The 18,618-nt window shown below is 38.1% G+C and overlaps 1 protein-coding gene across 7 annotated transcripts in view; it reads left to right on the forward strand.

The window, feature by feature from the left end:
- LOC127421119 (rho family-interacting cell polarization regulator 2-like) overlaps positions 1-18,618 on the forward strand; it is a 107,750-nt gene that overhangs the window by 64,359 nt on the left and 24,773 nt on the right. For 4 of the 7 annotated variants that reach the window (XR_007893937.1, XM_051663889.1, XM_051663894.1 and 1 more), the window contains exons 2-6: positions 4,844-4,985; positions 6,937-7,101; positions 7,308-7,386; positions 9,271-9,294; positions 9,572-9,625. Coding sequence is in view for 6 of the 7 variants with exons in the window: in XM_051663889.1 (XP_051519849.1) it covers positions 4,844-4,985; positions 6,937-7,101; positions 7,308-7,386; positions 9,271-9,294; positions 9,572-9,625 (464 nt within the window). In the remaining variant the exon portion in view is untranslated. The remainder of the gene's footprint in view (positions 1-4,843; positions 4,986-6,936; positions 7,102-7,307; positions 7,387-9,270; positions 9,295-9,571; positions 9,626-18,618) is intronic. The other 3 variants (XM_051663893.1, XM_051663890.1, XM_051663892.1) reach the window with 1 other exon arrangement.

Genomic DNA, 18,618 nt, shown 5'->3' on the forward strand with positions numbered 1-18,618 from the left:
TCTACTTCCTCCGCATTGTAATGTCACATTTGCATCTCTCCACCTCCACAACAACACATCAACGCCTACTTTATTATTTCCATAGCCCCGCCCAGTAGTGGTGAGCAGTGAGATGGCAAGGAGAGAGCAGGTCAGTCAAGAGCAGAGGGCCAATCATAACAGTGGCCGTTTACAGTAAAGTCTTAAAGGAGAAGCAGCTCAGAATAAGGGTGAAAAATAATCATGTTTTACAAATATGACTTTTTTTGTGCAAAAAAACTTTCATAATATTATAAGTAAACCACAAGGAACATTAAAATAATAAAAAGGCATGTTATGACCCCTTTAAAATGCTGCTTGCAGAGACAGCTCACTAGATTTTCAAACAGAGAGAATATAAGAATTAATCCAAAGACCGAGGTGCAGAAAGGAAATTAATTGTACAAATCCCTGAGGTTATGTGTTTGATTTGAATCACATACCTCAATCAAAAGAGACTAAATGGATTCCTCTTCTATACAAATGCTTTCCAGATTTTTGGAAAAGAAAGGCACCATGTTGTATTCAATGTACCCATTTCACTCTTTGCAGTGTGTTAGGTTAGTCAGACAGCCAGAATTCATAATGTAGGCTACAGCCTGAGCGGAAACGAGGGACTTGTGCCTTTGCACACATACACACTTTTCATTCAGGACTTCTCCAGCCCTGCTTCGAGACCCCCTCACACCCTTAACAACAGGCCTGACAAACATGGTCCCTGCTGGAGGTGACAAATTAATGAAGCCCCCCTCCCTCGTTCTTTTCTCCCCATCATCTGTCTCCCATCGTGAAAAGTTCAGAGTTGGGTGCCAGGCAGCTGTACTCAGAATATTTATGAGGAGCTGTGCCCGGAGGGACAGGGTTGACGTCGCCCTCATGAGCAGCACTTGAGGAGTGTCTGTGAACCGAGACAGGCAGCCCTGAATAGAACGAGTGGAACAATCTCAGCATGCACTGGCTGGCACAGTGTTGCTTTGTGCTCTTGGAATGCTTCGGGAGACTGAAGTAGGACCTTTTGTTTGTTCAACGCACTGAATGGTTATATAGGTTTCCTTGTGTTGGTTTTGTTGTTTTGAAAAGAAACGACTTAAGCTTAATTACATGCACCCAGTGCTGCATGAACATTAGTTCTTTAGTATTATACTAAAGTATGAATAAAATGGATGCAAATTGGGATACTGAAAGGAAAAATAGTGAAATTGTTTTATAGTTTCTGTACTTAGTTCTCACTTTATCACAATTTTCATAATTGTCTCTTTAGTCAGTTTCAGATTTGTGTTGACTTCATGTTTAATGTGTTCTCCCTGGAATTTTCTCTGTTTTTAACAAATGACCTTTAATTAATGTCTTTGCATGTTATTTACTTCCTGTCAGGGATACATTTGCTTTCTGGGGAATACACATTTTCAAGGGAATGTGTGTAATTTCAGCACCACTAGCATCCCCAAATAAAATTACAAAACAATGTTTTCAAACAGGTTTCCTGAACACTCCAACAAATGTTATTCAAGTTATAACACTTGATTTAAGATCACAGAGATAAAAAATGGAATAAAGTGCACCAATTAATCATTAACAAAAAGACCAGAAACCTGTCTAAAGAAAAGCAAATGGGGTCCATTTTGATTTCATGTTCACTTAAAGGAAAGTATTGGTATTTGAGTTGGGATGCTTTTCGAGGTTAATAACAATGAACATTTGAACAACATGGAAATTTGATATCATTACCATTCTTTAGAGCATATTGCTTTTCTTTGATTGTGTTGGTTACATTTTATCCCTAATTTTGGCAGAATGAATTGAATGCTGCCGACTAAAATTCTTATATTATTCCAGTGTTTTACTTCCCCGGTTATGTGAATGATTAGAGTAATTGTCAGATGATCAAAATACAAAGTACAGAAGTCCACGTTCAAGAGTCAAAGCCAGTGTCTATAAATAGCCTAGCACACGTCATGCAAGGGTCTTTTGTCTTTTATCTGCAATACAAGATCCATCCCAGAACCCTGTTGCTTTCATGTAGCTCCATCTCTGCAGTGATGTATCTATTGCACTGTGCTCTGAGCAGAGACCCAGAGGTGTATGGTTACCCTCAACACACCACCCTTGCACGCAGTGTGTAACCTCAGCCTGGGCATACCATACCCCCAAGAGAGCTACACAAACACAGACCTAATGGGACAGTTTATATCTGTGTACTACAAATTACAGACTATTTAGAGTCATTTGTGCACCAGGGGTGTCTCTAGATTCTTTTAACTATGGCACAAACTAAAGTAACATTCTGCTGTGCCCCAGGAAAATTTTACTGATGAATCCTAATCATGCTAATAGGGATTAGAAGTGAAGAAAAGGTGAGAAAATAAAGTTTTAAAGCACCCTAATGAAGACAGACCAGGAGAGAGACGTAACTGAGGATTTGGGGAGAGAAACGAGAGATTGCAAGTGCAGTGCAGTAATTTATGGGATATTGTTGATTAAATGAGGTTACCAGATCGCAAGACCACAGTGTCTGTTGTGTTTTTCACATTACGAGAGTGGCGTAAAAAAGAAAATCTGAAAACCTGCAATTAGCTCTCGCCAAAGAAGTTCTAGTGATGTCAATGTCACGTTAATTATAACAAGTGTTACAATATTTTACTGAACAGTGACATGGTAACTTGAAGTTTGTTTTAGGAATGATTTTTTGCAATGATTTAAACTTTTCAAATACATTTTTTGTGTGACATTGTGGTCATTATAGACCAAAACTCTGTATAAGTTTCTGGAAAATTGCATCAACAGTGGATAAAAATTGAGCATGACAGTAAAGTTACAACTCGGTGTGTAGTTGTAGGCAGAGAATGAAAATGCATTAGCATTTAGACTTTTGTCAAATTAAGTCGGAATCCCTTCTTTTTTTTTAACCTTTATTTTGGTCTTTTAACGTGGTGTAGAGCTATCCAATTGTGATCCAATCACCAAAAACCCTTAATGGCAGGTGTAATGGGACCAGTACTTAAGAATATGTAATGAATGCTGCTTCAAAAGTCACCAGAATTCAACATATATTCTATTTATTTATATAAATAAAAAATAAAAATCTCCATGGGAACCACACCCCTGGACCCCCCAAGAAAATCACGGGACCCTTTATTACTCGATTGTACCCTTTTTTGGCCTTGGTGTGCACTTCTGCGGTTTGCGGCATAACCCAGATTTTTCCCTCTTTATGCTCTAGATCTCTGTGTCAAGCGTTGTTATCAGAATTGTGCACTAATCTTAAACCAGAATAAGTGTGTCTCTCACATCAATTACCTCACAGCTTCATTAGATCAGGGGTTTGCCTATGCTGTCATCATCCTGCTCTGCTTTGATGTATTATGAGAGATTGGAGATTCGCTATAAGGAGATGAGACTTTGAAGGTTCTTTCTTTACAAGGGAGATTTCCATGTCCTCCCTAGATGATTGCACTTGATTAAATTGAGTGATGCTTTCTGAGCTCCATTAGACCACCTCCTGTTTCAGGACAGCTTTTTTCCACGTCTTCAGCTATGGTGTGCTCCGATGGCTTTGAGCAGTTTATAAAACCCTCTAAATGTCGGCCGTATGGGGTCTTCTCACTCTGTAGTGCTATTTCCAGTAACTGTATACACAAGAGACTAAACGACTCATTGCTTCCTTTTCTGTGTGATTTTCTGCTGGATTTTCATGTACATTTATTCATTGCAGTGAAGACTGTCTTTTCATGAGTCTATGGTTGCATCCCAATTCACATCACTGGTGAGGGGAAAGTGCTTCTGAGTTTCAAGTCAGTGTGCCAATATTGGGACATACTACTGTAACTGCATCATACCATTTTGTTTTGATACCACAGAACTCTTTGATGTGTACTGTTTGTGTTTGCATGTAAGTGTTAGTGTAACAGGAGCAAGCTAGTATGTGATAGCTGTGCGGTATGTGTAAAAACTCACTCCCCTGGCCTCAAGAAGCACACAAGCTGTAGCCTTTAGACTCCTTATTAGTGTGCCTACTTTCAATGCCGGCTGACGCTGGTTCGAATCCCGCTCAGAGTGGATCGAGCAGGACTGGTTACAGTGGTGCCGTGACCCGGATGGGAGTGAGGTTTAGGGGGGTGAGTGTAACGGGAGCCAGCTGGTACGTGATAGATGTGCGGTATGTGTAAAACCTCACTCCCCTGGCCTCAAGAGGCCCAGTAGCGACTGACGCTTGAGGCTGTAGCTGTTAGCCTTCTTGTTAGCATGCCCGCCTCCCATGCCGGCTGACGCCAGTTCAAATACCGCACGGAGCGGTACATTAGCATCTAGCTAAATAGATTTAAATGCATTATTACTTAACTTTTAGGTTCATACATTTAAAAATTGCTATTTCAGCTTTGGCCTTGCAATCCTCACAATTATTTTAAAAGTTTATCTTTTTACAACAAAAAGGGAACCGTCACAAACTCTTCCATAAGTTATGGACAATATTAGCCAAAAAAGCATGCACGGATGCATACTTTAAAAATTTGGCACACTGTTTACAACGCACCATGATTACCATGTCCTAATTCTAATTTTGGATAATAAATAAATAAATAGTTGCCTATATCTTTCAAAAATTACCTGCTTGTCCAACAAATTTAATAATTTGTTCATATCATAGAACACACCCTGAATTTTTGCATTGTTATCTTAATGTAACAGTGTATTGTGAGCTGTTTAAATAGACTACTGGTTTAAAATTTAAATTTAACCAAATGTATTCAGTCATTTCCAACCTCACATCACCCTACACATGCAACCCTTCCCCCTTATCTGTACCACTGACCTCTCTCTTACCCAGAATCCTCCCTGCCCCTTGCAGGAGTGTCATCCCGCTCCCCAGACATCATGGCCACTGGCACTCACTCTCCTGGAGGACCCAATGGCATCATCAGGAGCCAGTCATTCGCTGGATTCAGCACGCTGCAGGAGAGACGCTCACGGTGAGGTCACTTACCCTGTCAGAGGATTAAACCCTTTTATCATTAGTTTTCTATGCATTTGCAAACAAAGTTATGAATAACCATAGTCATGCAAAGTATTGGAAAGCACATTAAAAGCCATATAAGTCAATTTTACAGAATTTTTATTTATTTATTTTTCTCTCCCCTTTTGGAATGCCTAATTCCCAATGTGCTCTAAGTCCTTGTGGTGGCATAGTGACTCGCCTCAGTCCGGGTGGCAGAGGTCGAATCTCAGTTGCCTCCGCATCTGAGACCGTCAATCCACGCATCTTATCACATGGTTTGTTGAGCGCATTACCACGGAGACTTAGAGCGTGTGGAGGCTTCACGCTATTCTCCGCGGCATCCACGCACAACTCGCCACGTGCCCCACCGAGAGCGAGAACCACATTATAGCGACCACGAGGAGGTTAACCCAACGTGACTCTACCCACCCTAGCAACCGGGCTAGTTGGTTGCTTAGGAAGCCTGGCTGGAGTCACTCAGCACGCCCTGGAATTGAACTTGCGACTCACTTTCACAGATTTAAGCCCACAGGAAAGTTGCCGAAAGCTCTGCCACTCTTTTCTATCTGCAAATAATATTGGGTGACTATAGATGCTTTAAAAACAACTGGCATACACGATAATCTCAGGAAGAGCTTTTGATAATTTGCTGTCATGTGGTGGTTTTTAATTCATGCTGCCTTTTCTGGGTGTTTACTCAAAAATGCACCTGATAACTTTAGGGACCAGTGGGCAAGTTCTCTATTATCTCAATTTTGCATTGGTTTCTTTTGGAGTTTCTATATAGAGAGATTCTGTATATGCCCACAGGTTACTAAAGTTGCTCTGTTCATGTTTATGTGAAAAATACACTTACAAATTGTAAAATAACTGCACAGTATGTTCATAGGAAAGATATGCAAATAATTTCCATTAAGACATCACTGGGAAGGTATAAGCAGTGGTTGCAGTAATAGCATTAAAGAATGTGCGTGTATTTGTGCAGTGCACGGTCGCTTATCTTAGCATGATGGAGTGCATCGCGAGTGGATGACCCTTAGGCAACAACATGTGCTAATTGTAAACAATGGCCTAGATTTACTGCAGCAGAACATCCAGTGCTCTTTTTGCTTGCGTGTGTGCGACACATTCAGACATGTCGAGCAACCAACTGCCATTGTGTCATTAAGAAACAGGAATGCAGGATGTTATTAGATGTGGGAGCACTGTCACATCAGAATATACTATAATAAGCACCCTGCTTTTTGACAGAAGTCTTAAATGTCAAGAAGCATTGAGGACGAAAGACATCAGAAATGGGGCATTACAAGCTTTATCCCTACATTTTGTGGTTTTACTGACATAATGACAGGAATTGTTGAAGCTTTAGAGAGCAGAGAAGGTGATTATTTGCATGCATATTGCATAGACAAGTGTTAAGGGCACTAAAATGCCAACATGGACCACTAGCCGACCGCATCTTATATTGTAATGAACCCAAAGTCCCTTTAGGTTCAGTCACTTGGTAGTCATATTCATATTCAAAACATTGATAAAATATCCATCCAAGAACATTCAGTATACAAAGAACTCCAGTCAACATGAGTTGTGGAAAATCAGATGTGATCTAGGAGCTTTGTACAGCTTTATACTGCTAACACGCATGCACATTCTCGAGTAAACAGACTAACAGGCGATTGACTCTTATAACTTTATAGCAGGACTACAGATGCCATATTTAGGCATACATATTTAAGCTTCTTGATAAAATTCTTTTTTTTATTTTTTTTTATACAAAACTAATTTCAAGCATTTAAACATATGCATTTAGATCAAAAGTTATTTACGATGAGATATGGCAAATAAATTCAGTCCATGTGTCTGAACTTTTGATAGGTAATGTATGCTTTGAAGTGAAGGGATTGCATATGTTTGTGTGTTTTCAGGTGTAACTCCTTCATGGGGAATTCAGCAGTGCAGAAGAAGCCTATCTCAAAGCCCAGGAAGCCCCATCTGTCCGGGCACAAGTCCAGCAGTAGCAGCAGCAGCTCACGAGAGCCGCAGCCCAGAAGAGTGGAAGAAGTTTACGGAGCCCTCAAACAAGGCCTGGAGTGAGTCTCCTCTGACTCACATTTCTCCCATCTGAAGTTTTCTCTATTGCTTGACAGTCACATAGATCTCTTTCAGCTCTCCACGCAGTCATACACACATCTTGTTTGAATAATTTTTCAGGTTGGATGTTGTAAAATCTTTGTCATTGTTCAGGCAGCTCTACAGAGTTCTGATGTTGTTCTTTGTCATATTTTCTCTCTTTCAGTGAGTATCTGGAGGTGCATCAAACAGAGCTGGATAAACTCACTTCACTCATGAAGGACATGAAGAGAAACTCCAGACTGGTGAGACAGGATATGACATTATCACCCAGCATTACTGTTATCCACAGTTTTCCTGACCAACCACAGTAATTGGTGCTGGACTGTTTTCTGGTTCCGGTCTCCATAGGTAGCAATGTAAAAACTACTGAAACGAGGGATCCAGACAGAGGACAACATCCATTTTAAGTGTTAGTTGGAGTAAAAATGAGTTCAGGCTCAACTTGTGCAGTTGTTAGCTATGATATCAACTAGAAGTAGTTCAAGATATCAAGGTAATTAACCTCAGGCCATCGCTTCATGTCATCTACCTTCTCTGTAAACTTTGATGGGTAAGACACTGTCAAAAGAAATTGCAACTCTGTAATTAAAAGCACTATGGAGCCACATGCCTTTTTTGGCAATCTAATACGCTAAACATCAAAATATCTGTTTATAACTGATGCGAGTGAAAACATTGGAGACCGGAAAACGAAAACAGGCTTCCGGTATGAATCTTCCGCGTTCAGGAAAAAGTGGATATGCTCTGCTGAAAAGATCAGTTTAGACCAGTGTTCATTTCCATGCTGGTCCATGCTCATTTATGCTGGTTAGTGCTGGTTTAGTTATCCTCTAGCTGGACAACCAGCATGATTCCTTTGTAAAGGTGGCTAACCAAGGAAGTATTGCTGTATAAGCCAGCTTAGAAGCCTGATGGGAACATAAGCACATAAGGGACACCCTCATTTTTAATTTAGAGAAAATAAGGGACACTCTCCAATACCATTTTTCCTATTTGATATTTAAGTAAACCATTGGTGGCAGGTGATGATTGACCACATGGTAAACAAAAATGAAATGCTACACAGTGCAAGTATTCAGCTATGTCTATTTATAATAAAGATTAAGCCACTGCTTGACAGAATCAAGTGCTAAAATGTAATTAATACAGTTTTCAATAACTTTGGTTTTGACTTACTGTTGTATAACTACTAGAGATCGACCGATAATGGATTTTACCGATAACTAAGTTGGGCAGTACCTGCCAATAACCGATTAATCAACCGATAGTTTTTAAAATTGATACTAAATGAAAAAATAACAATAAAATAGTGCTGAAATGTATTACAAAAATAAACAGTACTGACTGAACCGTGAAAATGTATTGTACTTTTTTAAATGAAATAAATATATAAATATTAATATATATGAACTAATATTCAAATTTTAAAGTCAGCTGATTTTTAAATCGACGTTGTTTCCTTAGTCCGCAAGAGGGCGCAATAAATACATAAACCATTCAGCACCATTATATTATTGCACAGAACATTCCTATCCCGGCTGTTAAAAAAGATCATTTCATTTTTAACTAATGTGCATAAAATAAATAAATAAATAATTTTAGTCGGTCCATATTCTCAAATGTTAAGTCAAAAGTAAAATTGAGGGAGGAAAACGCTTCAATAGACAGTTCTCATGGTGTTACACTTGCACTGATTCCTACTACTCCAGACTCAAGCTTCATAATAACAGCAAAATACCACATTGGTTTTTTATTCAGTACAGTTGTATGTAGAGTAGCAATATTCGTAGATAGCAGTGGTATTCGGCTGAACTCGGTGGTGAAGCGGCTCAGACTACAGTATATGCCCAGGCCAGGGGCTGTTCAAATAGACGGAACACAACAGACTGGAACCGAATGCGAGAATCTCAAGACATATATTTCCAAGTTGAACATCTTTCCTGACGAAGCATTTAAACAACTCATTGTTTAATCTGAGAAACGCTTAGAAGAGAGCAAGACGCAATGGCCAGATCCATGAAACTCCAGTGGTTTAGGCAGATCGTTTCAGCAGAGTTGTGATTTAAATTGTTAAAATGTGATTTCTTTGCATTTCCACTGATTTTACGTATTTATTTTTTCTTCAGGGTGTGCTGTATGATCTGGACAAGGTAGGGTCCCTAAACATGCTAAGGCTTTCTTAACCAGTCTTAACCTGTTTTAGAACTTTGGGGGGGGAAATGTGCACCTGGAAAAATAAGCAGCTTTGCATTAATGATGTGCTGCATTCCTGCAGCAGCGATCCGTTATTGCGACATTCTAATCGCTGCAGGTGTCAGTCCCCATGTTTTAAGATTGGGGACTGAACATTTGATTGATCCCTGTGTGAATAACTTATGCCTTTTCATTTTCATCAAGTTTGTAATGTTTTTGTCTTGTCTCCAACAGCAAATTAAGACTATTGAAAGATACATGCGACGACTGGAGTTCCACATCAGTAAGGTGAGGAGTGGTTTAAATCTTTTCTCTCTAATGTGTATGTATATATGACAGTGGCCCCAAAATGTAGATTGACATTTAAGCCACACTTAAAGCATTCACAAACAGTCGTTTGTTAGGATTTAAATGGTAAAGCAATATACTGTTCTATAGAAGTTTTTAGACACTTTCTGTTTGTCAGACGTCAGAAGGACATTTCTAGTTAATGTGATTAGTACACCGGTGTTTGCTTTGCAGGAGCAGCTGTGTGCACTTGAGGGGATCTGACTTCATAAAGTATATCAACTAAAGTGATCTTGGTTTAATATTTTTTTATATAATGCAATAACATTCGTACATTTTTAAATGTGGCTTAAGTGTCCAAATGCTTTTTGGTGCCATGGTGTATATACTGTACTGTACTGTATGTATACTGTCCTTTCATTGTCTGAGGAGTTTTTTTTTAAAAAGAGTAGAAAGATGAGGGCAGTTCACACTTTGAAATTGCAGTTGCATTGTACTGTAGCCAGTGGGTTAGTGTTTTCTAAGGACAGGAGCACTCTGTGTTTGCAATAAATGTCCTGACTTATGTCGAGTCCCCTGGTTTGGCATTCTCCACTCTTTGGAGTCCTGCTGTGTCCCCTTCCTCTTCAGTGTGTTTTAGTGACATACAGGTGGGTGTCTGCAACAAACTCGAGTGCTGATTGGCAACTCTGCAGCACATTTAGTCTCAAAGTAGCCATGGCAACCATGACGATGGGAGCTTTGAGGCTGTTGAAGAGCAATTCATAGCTCAAATTAGCCTTACACACTTGAAATTAGCCCCACATTCAGCTGGCCCACAGGAACACTTTGAACATTGTGATAACATACAGATCTCAGAGAGACAATCGAATCATTATTTTTCTGTTTACGTTCTTTGGGGTTCTAAAGAACATTTTGTGTCTGACTTGTGGTAATTTGAAGAAGTGTTTTGTTTTCCCTCGTGCTTTACGCTGTTTACGATTGACACTGGATCTGGGTCAAAGCAATTCTCTTGAGTGACGAACAAGCCTCTGATGGCTAAATCCAGGGTGTTAATGAGCGTGTGCATGGCTAATTAGGGGGGCAATGTATTTTTTGAGTAGGGAAAGTTCATGTTGTTTTAAACTCTTATGACTTTCTTTCTTCAGCGGAACACAAAGGAGATATTTTAAATGATGTCCTGTTCGCTGATTTCAAAACAATGGCAGTGCTAGTGACTCACATTAAAGGTTAAAAAGTGACATAAATGTAGTTCATGCGACTCGTGCATAATTTTCCAAGTCTTATGAAGGTATACAATAGGTTTTGGTAAGAAACAACCCAAAATGGAAGTTATTTTAAACACTTAATTGTGTAGTTGACCATGGCTAGATAAATGAAGGTACTGAATACAAGTTTTTGCTACAGGTTGAGCAAGTGTCTTCTCTGAGGAAGGGCAACATTGACAAGTTCGATCTTGCCGAAGAATTCAATCTAAACCCAACTAACCCTTTATCTGAACTGAGGTGACCTCATGGGAGACTAAACAAACACCTAAAGAAATATTGACTCATAGGCCTCAGCCTGCAGTCCAGTATCTGTGCTGTCATGGAGTACTATTAAATGGGCAGTTATATTCAAACTACCACAGATTTTTGCGTTGTCGAGCTACAGTCTTAATTTCCCAAGTATACATGACACTATGTGCAATTGAATCGCTGAAAAAGGATGTCAGCTGAGACGTAGACGTTTTCCGGTTGACCTTTTGCAACATAGTAGCGTGTTGAAGAAGTCAGCTAACTAGCTTGTCAACAGCGAGGCGCATGCAGCAGGCACAAAAACATGGAAAACTTTACAGCACATGCATTTCTTACATTCTTCACCCATTGATTTTGGTGCAGGTCAGATGTATGTTATCCGTTGTGTTTATGGTGATGTCCGAAGGCATTCTAACTGTACGATCTCTGCTTTGCTTCACTTTCATCCTTTTAAACTTAGTGTAAAGCATTATAATAACATGTAGACTGAGTAGAGATGTCATGAATAAATAGACGATTAAGAAAATATATGGTTTATCTATATTTTCCTTGCGATCACTGGTATTTAATAGGTTTGTTTTCTGTATACCTGAAACAGTTCTGTATCTGTAATTTGCTTCAGGCTGCATATTCAATAAAATCATGCTTTCTGCCTCATACTATGAATGGAATCCACATGAGAAAAGGAAAAGAAGCTGTTATAACCACTCTGATAATTGAAAGTAAGATATGTGCAGTAGATAATGTGTCATTTGTAATGTTTACATCCTGCATTCATGGCGCTAATGCGTGTGTGCTAACCTTGGCCATAGTATGCATCTGTTATACGCACTTTTATTGTATTTTATGATGGAATTTGTGAAATTAGTCCATGTTATATCCAGAAAAAAGTTTTTATAGTTGTTTTTTTTATAAAGAAAGACATTACTACTGCAAAGGGGAAAGGAGAAGGGAAAACAATCATAGTGCCCATGCTGTAAGATCGCTTCAAACTGAATTTCCAATAAAAATGACTGAAATGGTGATTTTCGAATAAATATAATTTTTTGTGCCCCACACCTTTCATCCCTCCAAAGCTCTCACAAAGTCTTTGAAGGGAACAGGGCATAGGAATAATCACTTCTGAATGAAACCAACCCTGTGTTGTTGTTGTTGTTGCTCTTCTTCTTCTCAGCTTTGTGTTGCGTTCACAAAAACCGGACTGGTACGATTTCAGTCAGACTAATGCATTTACATGACATTATAAAAGGACAAATTATAGCTTTAATCTGATGGAAATCGAAATTTTAAAGTGCATGCAAACACTCATAGTCAGAACTGTCTTGTGTTGGAGGAGGTGTGAATTAGTGGACATCTCTTCTCTGTTCTTCTCCCCCATGCTCTTTGATCTGGCTTTGGCCCCATAAATATGTGGGTGAACTGGAGGTTTTAATCGGTTTAATCTGGCTCTTGCCCCCCTTGTATTTTATAGTAGAGGGCCTAAATCCCTCTTATCACAGCTGATAAATTAGAGAATATTTCACCAGCCAGATTATTTAGTTGCCCTTTTAAAATATCCCCATCATACATGTAAATTTGAGTCATGTTTTGACTGATTGGTTGGGCTTTGCAGAGGATTGCTACCCAGATAGTACACATACATCTCCGAAATGTCTGTTTTTGATTTTTTCATCTGGAAAGCATTGATATCTAATTAACATCTGCTAAACATCTTAAAAAGATCACATATACAAACATTATAAATCATAAACATTTCAAAGACATCTGCTGAATGTCGTATTGACATCCGAGAGATGCCTATTGATATGTGTCTTAAAGATGTTTTGCAGATGAGCAAAAAAAAAAAAAAAAAGTCTTCCAATTGTAAACACACATCAAATAGACATCTGGATGATATTCGTGTGCTATCAGGGTAAGGTGTTCTGGTCGTTGCTTAATGGCACAAAAAGCCTCTTATGATATTCTGGTCCTTAGATATGGCTTGAGGTCCCTCCTTTAATTTAATTCTGTGGGATGTTTTTGCCCATTTTATTATCTATCAGGCAAACATTATCTGAGTCCTTAGAAAAGTAATAGGAACCCTCTCCTCAATAAGCCACACAATTTTGAGGTATCATTCCTGTTCAGTATAAGCAATAATACTAGTGATGCATGCTTAGCATGTATGTGTGCATTTGCAGTGTCTTCTATGGTTTTTTTCTTTATATGGGCCAGCTGCATACTCCTGGCTTGTTATTTGACTCAGTAGGCCTAATCTAATCTCCCACAATTGCGATGGACAGAGTGCTGCCAAACAGCTGTTCACATGCATGCATGGGTTGGTCGAGTCACGCCTTGGACCGCTGCTGTCAACTGAAAAGAGCTCATGCCCAAGTAGATCAGAAACACTCCCAGTGGGGATGACTGTTTGCAGAAATGTGTTCTGGGTGTGTGTCATTCAGTACGCCCTAAATGCATCATCTTTCCAAACGCACCACTAATATAGTAATACACACTTTTTCTATGACTTCAGCCATATTTTCTACAAAGGTTGGCAGCTCACTTGGCCTGTTATAAAGAAAAGTATAACTATATATGTAAGTATAAGTATAACGAAAAGTGAAGTATAATAAAAGCCAGCCTCTCTGCCAATCTAATGTGGCTCCAAACTTGATGGGAACTGACTTCATACACTAAAATTTACTTTAAGACAAGTTGGTTACAAGTAATTGCAGAAATGGCTCAGAAAAGTAAAGTCAGCTCTGAGAAAGTGATGCTACAGTGACCAAATACTTATATTGAGGCCATAGTATCTTCGTCAGAAGAAGTGGGCATACTGCTCAGTGACTGCAGGGCTGTCTGTCACCCCAAGCTCTGCCTCTGAGAACAATTGCTGTGGGCACAGCAGATGAGAGAGTAGTCAGTCATTGAGTGGACATGAATATTTAACTGTGGCAGTACAAGTCTGGCAAAGTGTCAGCTGAAAGTGGATTGTAATAGCTCAATGCCGTTTTTCTGCTGTGTCTATATCAAAAGGCTTCATATGCACTGTTCAAACAAACACAAAGCTTTGCCAAACGCCCAAGCTGAAACCAACGGCTAACCTGAGCCTGTTAGTTACGAGTCACTCCTGGTTCGACTCATTCCATGCATGCCTTTTGGTCAATTTGGGAAGCCATTAAGTATTGGTCTGAGGACATTTGTGTGAGTGCCCTGTGGATAACACAGTAACACATTCCTACATAATAAATTCATTGTTTTAAAGGGTTTGATTCTAAAGGGGGTCGCACACCGGACGTGTCAGGCAGACAACATACGCTGTCCTAAAATCAAAACCATTGTTTTCAATTAATGGTCGCACACTGGTGCTACTGTTTGGTGTCCATCGATGACGCTCAGCTACAACATCGGGGGCTGCTCAGAATGCTGTCGCTTACATAGTTTTCCATTAAATTCAACCCAAATCGTTGTCATGGGACAATAATAGATTATTTACTGTAGCCATGGCTAGAACATACATCGTGGATATGTGTATTTCATATAGCCTACACAATACATGTTTAGTATCAAGGATGTGTTTTTGTGGTTTGACAGTTTAAATAAAGCCTATTCAAGGCTACATACAGAGAAAAACCTTGATATGTAACTTGTGTGCACAATGACTAGATTTATTGTTTTGCACTTGCCACCTCTATGCACTCGACTTACGCATCCTATGTGCAGTACCTGTACCTTGTCCTACCTGTTACTTGATGCCGTGTGGCGCTTCTCATCCGATGTGCGACTCGCTTAAGGTTCAGAGAGAGCGAGAGAGGGTGGAAAATGGTCATGACCAACTAAAAAATTGTTTTACTTAAATTGTAAGTGGACCTCAGGGGGAACAGTGAAATTATAAAAATGTATGATGGGACTCATTTAAATGTAGGACTGATAGCTGGAGTTGTGTTTTTCCTTTGGCTTATTTATTGTCAAAATGCTGCTTATAAAAATTCACCCATCAGCCCACACTCGTCAGACAGAATGAAGCAGGCTTTGGGCAGTCATGGTGATTCATTTCCCATGTTGCTTAGCTGCTATGGCAGATGAGAGGAGTCAGACAAGGGGATTTTAGGGAGCCAAATAAACAGGCAGCTGTTGTACCACAGCAGGGCTACGATTGGTGAGTGTGTGCGTGTGTGCGTGTGTGTGGTACGGGGGGGATTATTGTGTATGGTGGAGTTCTCCAGACTTGGGTTGGGTCTTTCCTCTCAGTGTAATTAATCCCACAGGACCACCGTCCAGACACTCTCCACACACACACACACATTGCTTAACTATGTAAATTGGAACACACCACTGACTTCTATTTAAAAAAATAAATAAAATAATAATAATTATAATTAAAAACTATTATTTACTACCTCGTAACATTACTTTAATCTCGTAATGCTACAACTTTAATCTCATAATTCTACAAAAAACATAATTCATAATTCCACAACTTTGTTCTCATACATAATTTTGACTTTATTCTCAAAATATTACTACTTGAATCTTGCATTATGACTTTAATAATTTTAATAATTTTGACTTTATTCTATAAACTTTATGAATTTATCTCATTAAAGGCCAATAATGAGATTATTTCCTAAACATTTCAACTTTATTCTCAAAACATTTATGATTTTAATCTTGCAATACTACAACTTTAATCTTACATTTCTGCAACTTTATTCTTGTAATTTAGAATTTTCTTAAAATATTACTAATTTAATCTTGCATCGTTATGACTTTATTATAAAACTTTATGACTTTATTTTCATAAAAGGCCAATGAGTTTATTCCCTAAACATTACGACTTTATTCTTAAAACATAATGACTTTTAATCTTGGAATACTACAACCTGAATCTCATAATTCTACAATTTTATTCTCGTAATTTTTAGTTTATTCTCAAAATACTAATACTTTAATTCTGTAATGTTTTAATATTATTCTCAAAATCTTCAATTTTTATTTTTTATTTTAACGTGGCTCTAAAATGCTGTCATACTATAGACTGTTTTCTCCACCCATAATGGAGACTTTTGAAAACGATCTCCATAACTGCATACTTTGGACAACAATGACATAAACGGAGTTTTCAAACTTAAATGGATTAGTGTGGACGTAACCCTAAACCAACTTCTAAATGTTTTAAAAATATTTGCTTTATTTATTTAATATATTCCAAATTATTTTGCAATTGAGGATGTCCCTAAAGGGATGTTTTGTCAAATTTAGCTCACTTTAGGGGACAATCTGGATACCAAACTAAAGCTAAGTATGCGCGCGCACACACACACACACACACACACAGGCAAAACACAGCTAACTGTTTCTCTAGTGTATGCCAATTATCATTAACCACCCCCACACATTGTAATAGACACATCCACATCACATCCACATCCATCATACACACAGATAATATACCCACACAAATTGGATTAGATTGTCCCATTTCTCCCCCTCTCCCTCTAATGAAAGACATAAAAAATGCAGCACATCAATGTTTTACGTCTCTTCCCTGCATGTGTTTGAATATTTCCTATTGATTTATCATCTTCTTGACATGTTTTGTTTCCCCTTGCTATACAAGAAGAATGTGTACATTATTTAGGGACTGTATTGTAACCAAGGAATACTTGCAGAAAAGAGCTCGAGTGAGCACGTAGACGTAATCATGGCATCAAAGCAGGGTTCCCTGCAGCTGTGTGGGCAACTACTAAAAACCCTGAAATTGATTCTATCAGCCTGCTAAACAAAAACAATATTATTATTTTTTCCAAAATATAATTTTTGTTTTTAAAAATAACATGTATTACAATGGTATTTATAATATGATTTATTATATGCATCTTTAAAGGTGAAGTGTGTAATTATTGTGCCTCTAACGGAATTGCAAAGATAATGATAAACAGGTTTTCCAAACACTCTTGCCATTGGTCGACACAGATAGTTCCATCCAAAACTGGTACCATTAGTTGAGCCGGCGTTGCCTTGTCAGGCTGGTTGGGATGCTCAAACAAAAAGAGCAATGTTTTGAAAGGTTTTCAGGGGAATCAACATACAAATGGCTTAGTTATAGTTTCTTTGTAGTTATGATGAGTTGCATATATATAGTTGAGATAGGAGAATTGATTATAATAAAGAAAAAATAACACACCTCACCTTTAACTACATGTTGTCTAAGGCTGCAACTAACGATTATTTTGATAATCGATTAATCTATCGATTATTAGAACGATTATTCTGCGATTATTGCAATGATTAATCATTAGCTCTTAACCGATTATTCAGCTTGTGCCCCAACTTAAAAGGTTGTATTAAACGTGCTTACTAACAATAAATAGGACAAAATCATCTTTTAAAAATACCTCTAAATGACATTCACTGAATTAAAGGGAAAAAATAATTTTTATTAAGTTTAATTCAGTAAAGAAATTCATTGCAAAAAATCCTGTTGTTATCAAATGATTTTGTCTTGTTTTCCATTTTAAATAATCAAAAAATACTTAAAACAAGACACATTTACTTGAGAAGCAACATATAAGATATTTAGACTTGCATTAAGAGAATGTGTCTTAAATATGTGTATACTGCACTCGCAGAAGTATAACCAAGTGAAAAAAAGACAAAATATACTTATACTCAAGATCTATTCTGTAAAAGCAAGTCTAAATATCTTATATGCTGCTTCTCAGATGAATGCATCTTTTTTTTTTTTTTTAAAGGATTTTTAGATATTTTAAAATATTTGTATTTTTAATATTATATTCAACATTCTCAGATAACAATTTTTCTTCTGCAGTATAGCTGCTAATGTTGTTTTAAAGGAGATTTAGATATTTATATTGGAAAACAAGCAAAAAACAAACAAATCAAAAATGTATTTTGTTGCAGTGTATAATGGTGCGAAGACTACCTCTCTCACATTTCTTTCACTTCATTCCGACTCAGACAAACTCTCTCTTATTAATAAAGCTGCGTATTGCCAATTTTCTTCACGATAAGAAATGCACAGTGACATATATTATGATTCAATAAGTCGTGAGCAATCACGTTATAATCTAGCTGCATTAAGTGTGCGCGCACGAGGGATGAGCATCCCCGTGACTGAGTGTGCATCAGCAGTTTCAGTCTCTCCCCCTTAGATCGGGACATTCGCGCAACTCATAGAAGAGGCGCTGACTGCACAGAGAAATGCCAGTTTCGGAGTTTGTAGTTATTTACATGATCTGCTTCTATATTATTTGAACTTTAACAAAGCTATAACACATTAAATATAACTGCATTAAAGATGTAATGACAGGGTGTTTCCTTTAAAGACGCTCGACACGTAAGTTTTGCTTCAGCAGATCGGCAGCTCCAGCTCCACTTATTCCACAACGAGAGTGCTTCAGTATTTACTTATTTTGTATTTTTGCATTATAATTCCTTCATACTTTGCGATCTACATCACCTGAAGCTGTTTTG

This window comes from Myxocyprinus asiaticus, chromosome 30, assembly GCF_019703515.2.
Source record: "Myxocyprinus asiaticus isolate MX2 ecotype Aquarium Trade chromosome 30, UBuf_Myxa_2, whole genome shotgun sequence".
Classification (NCBI taxonomy): Eukaryota; Metazoa; Chordata; class Actinopteri; order Cypriniformes; family Catostomidae; genus Myxocyprinus; species Myxocyprinus asiaticus.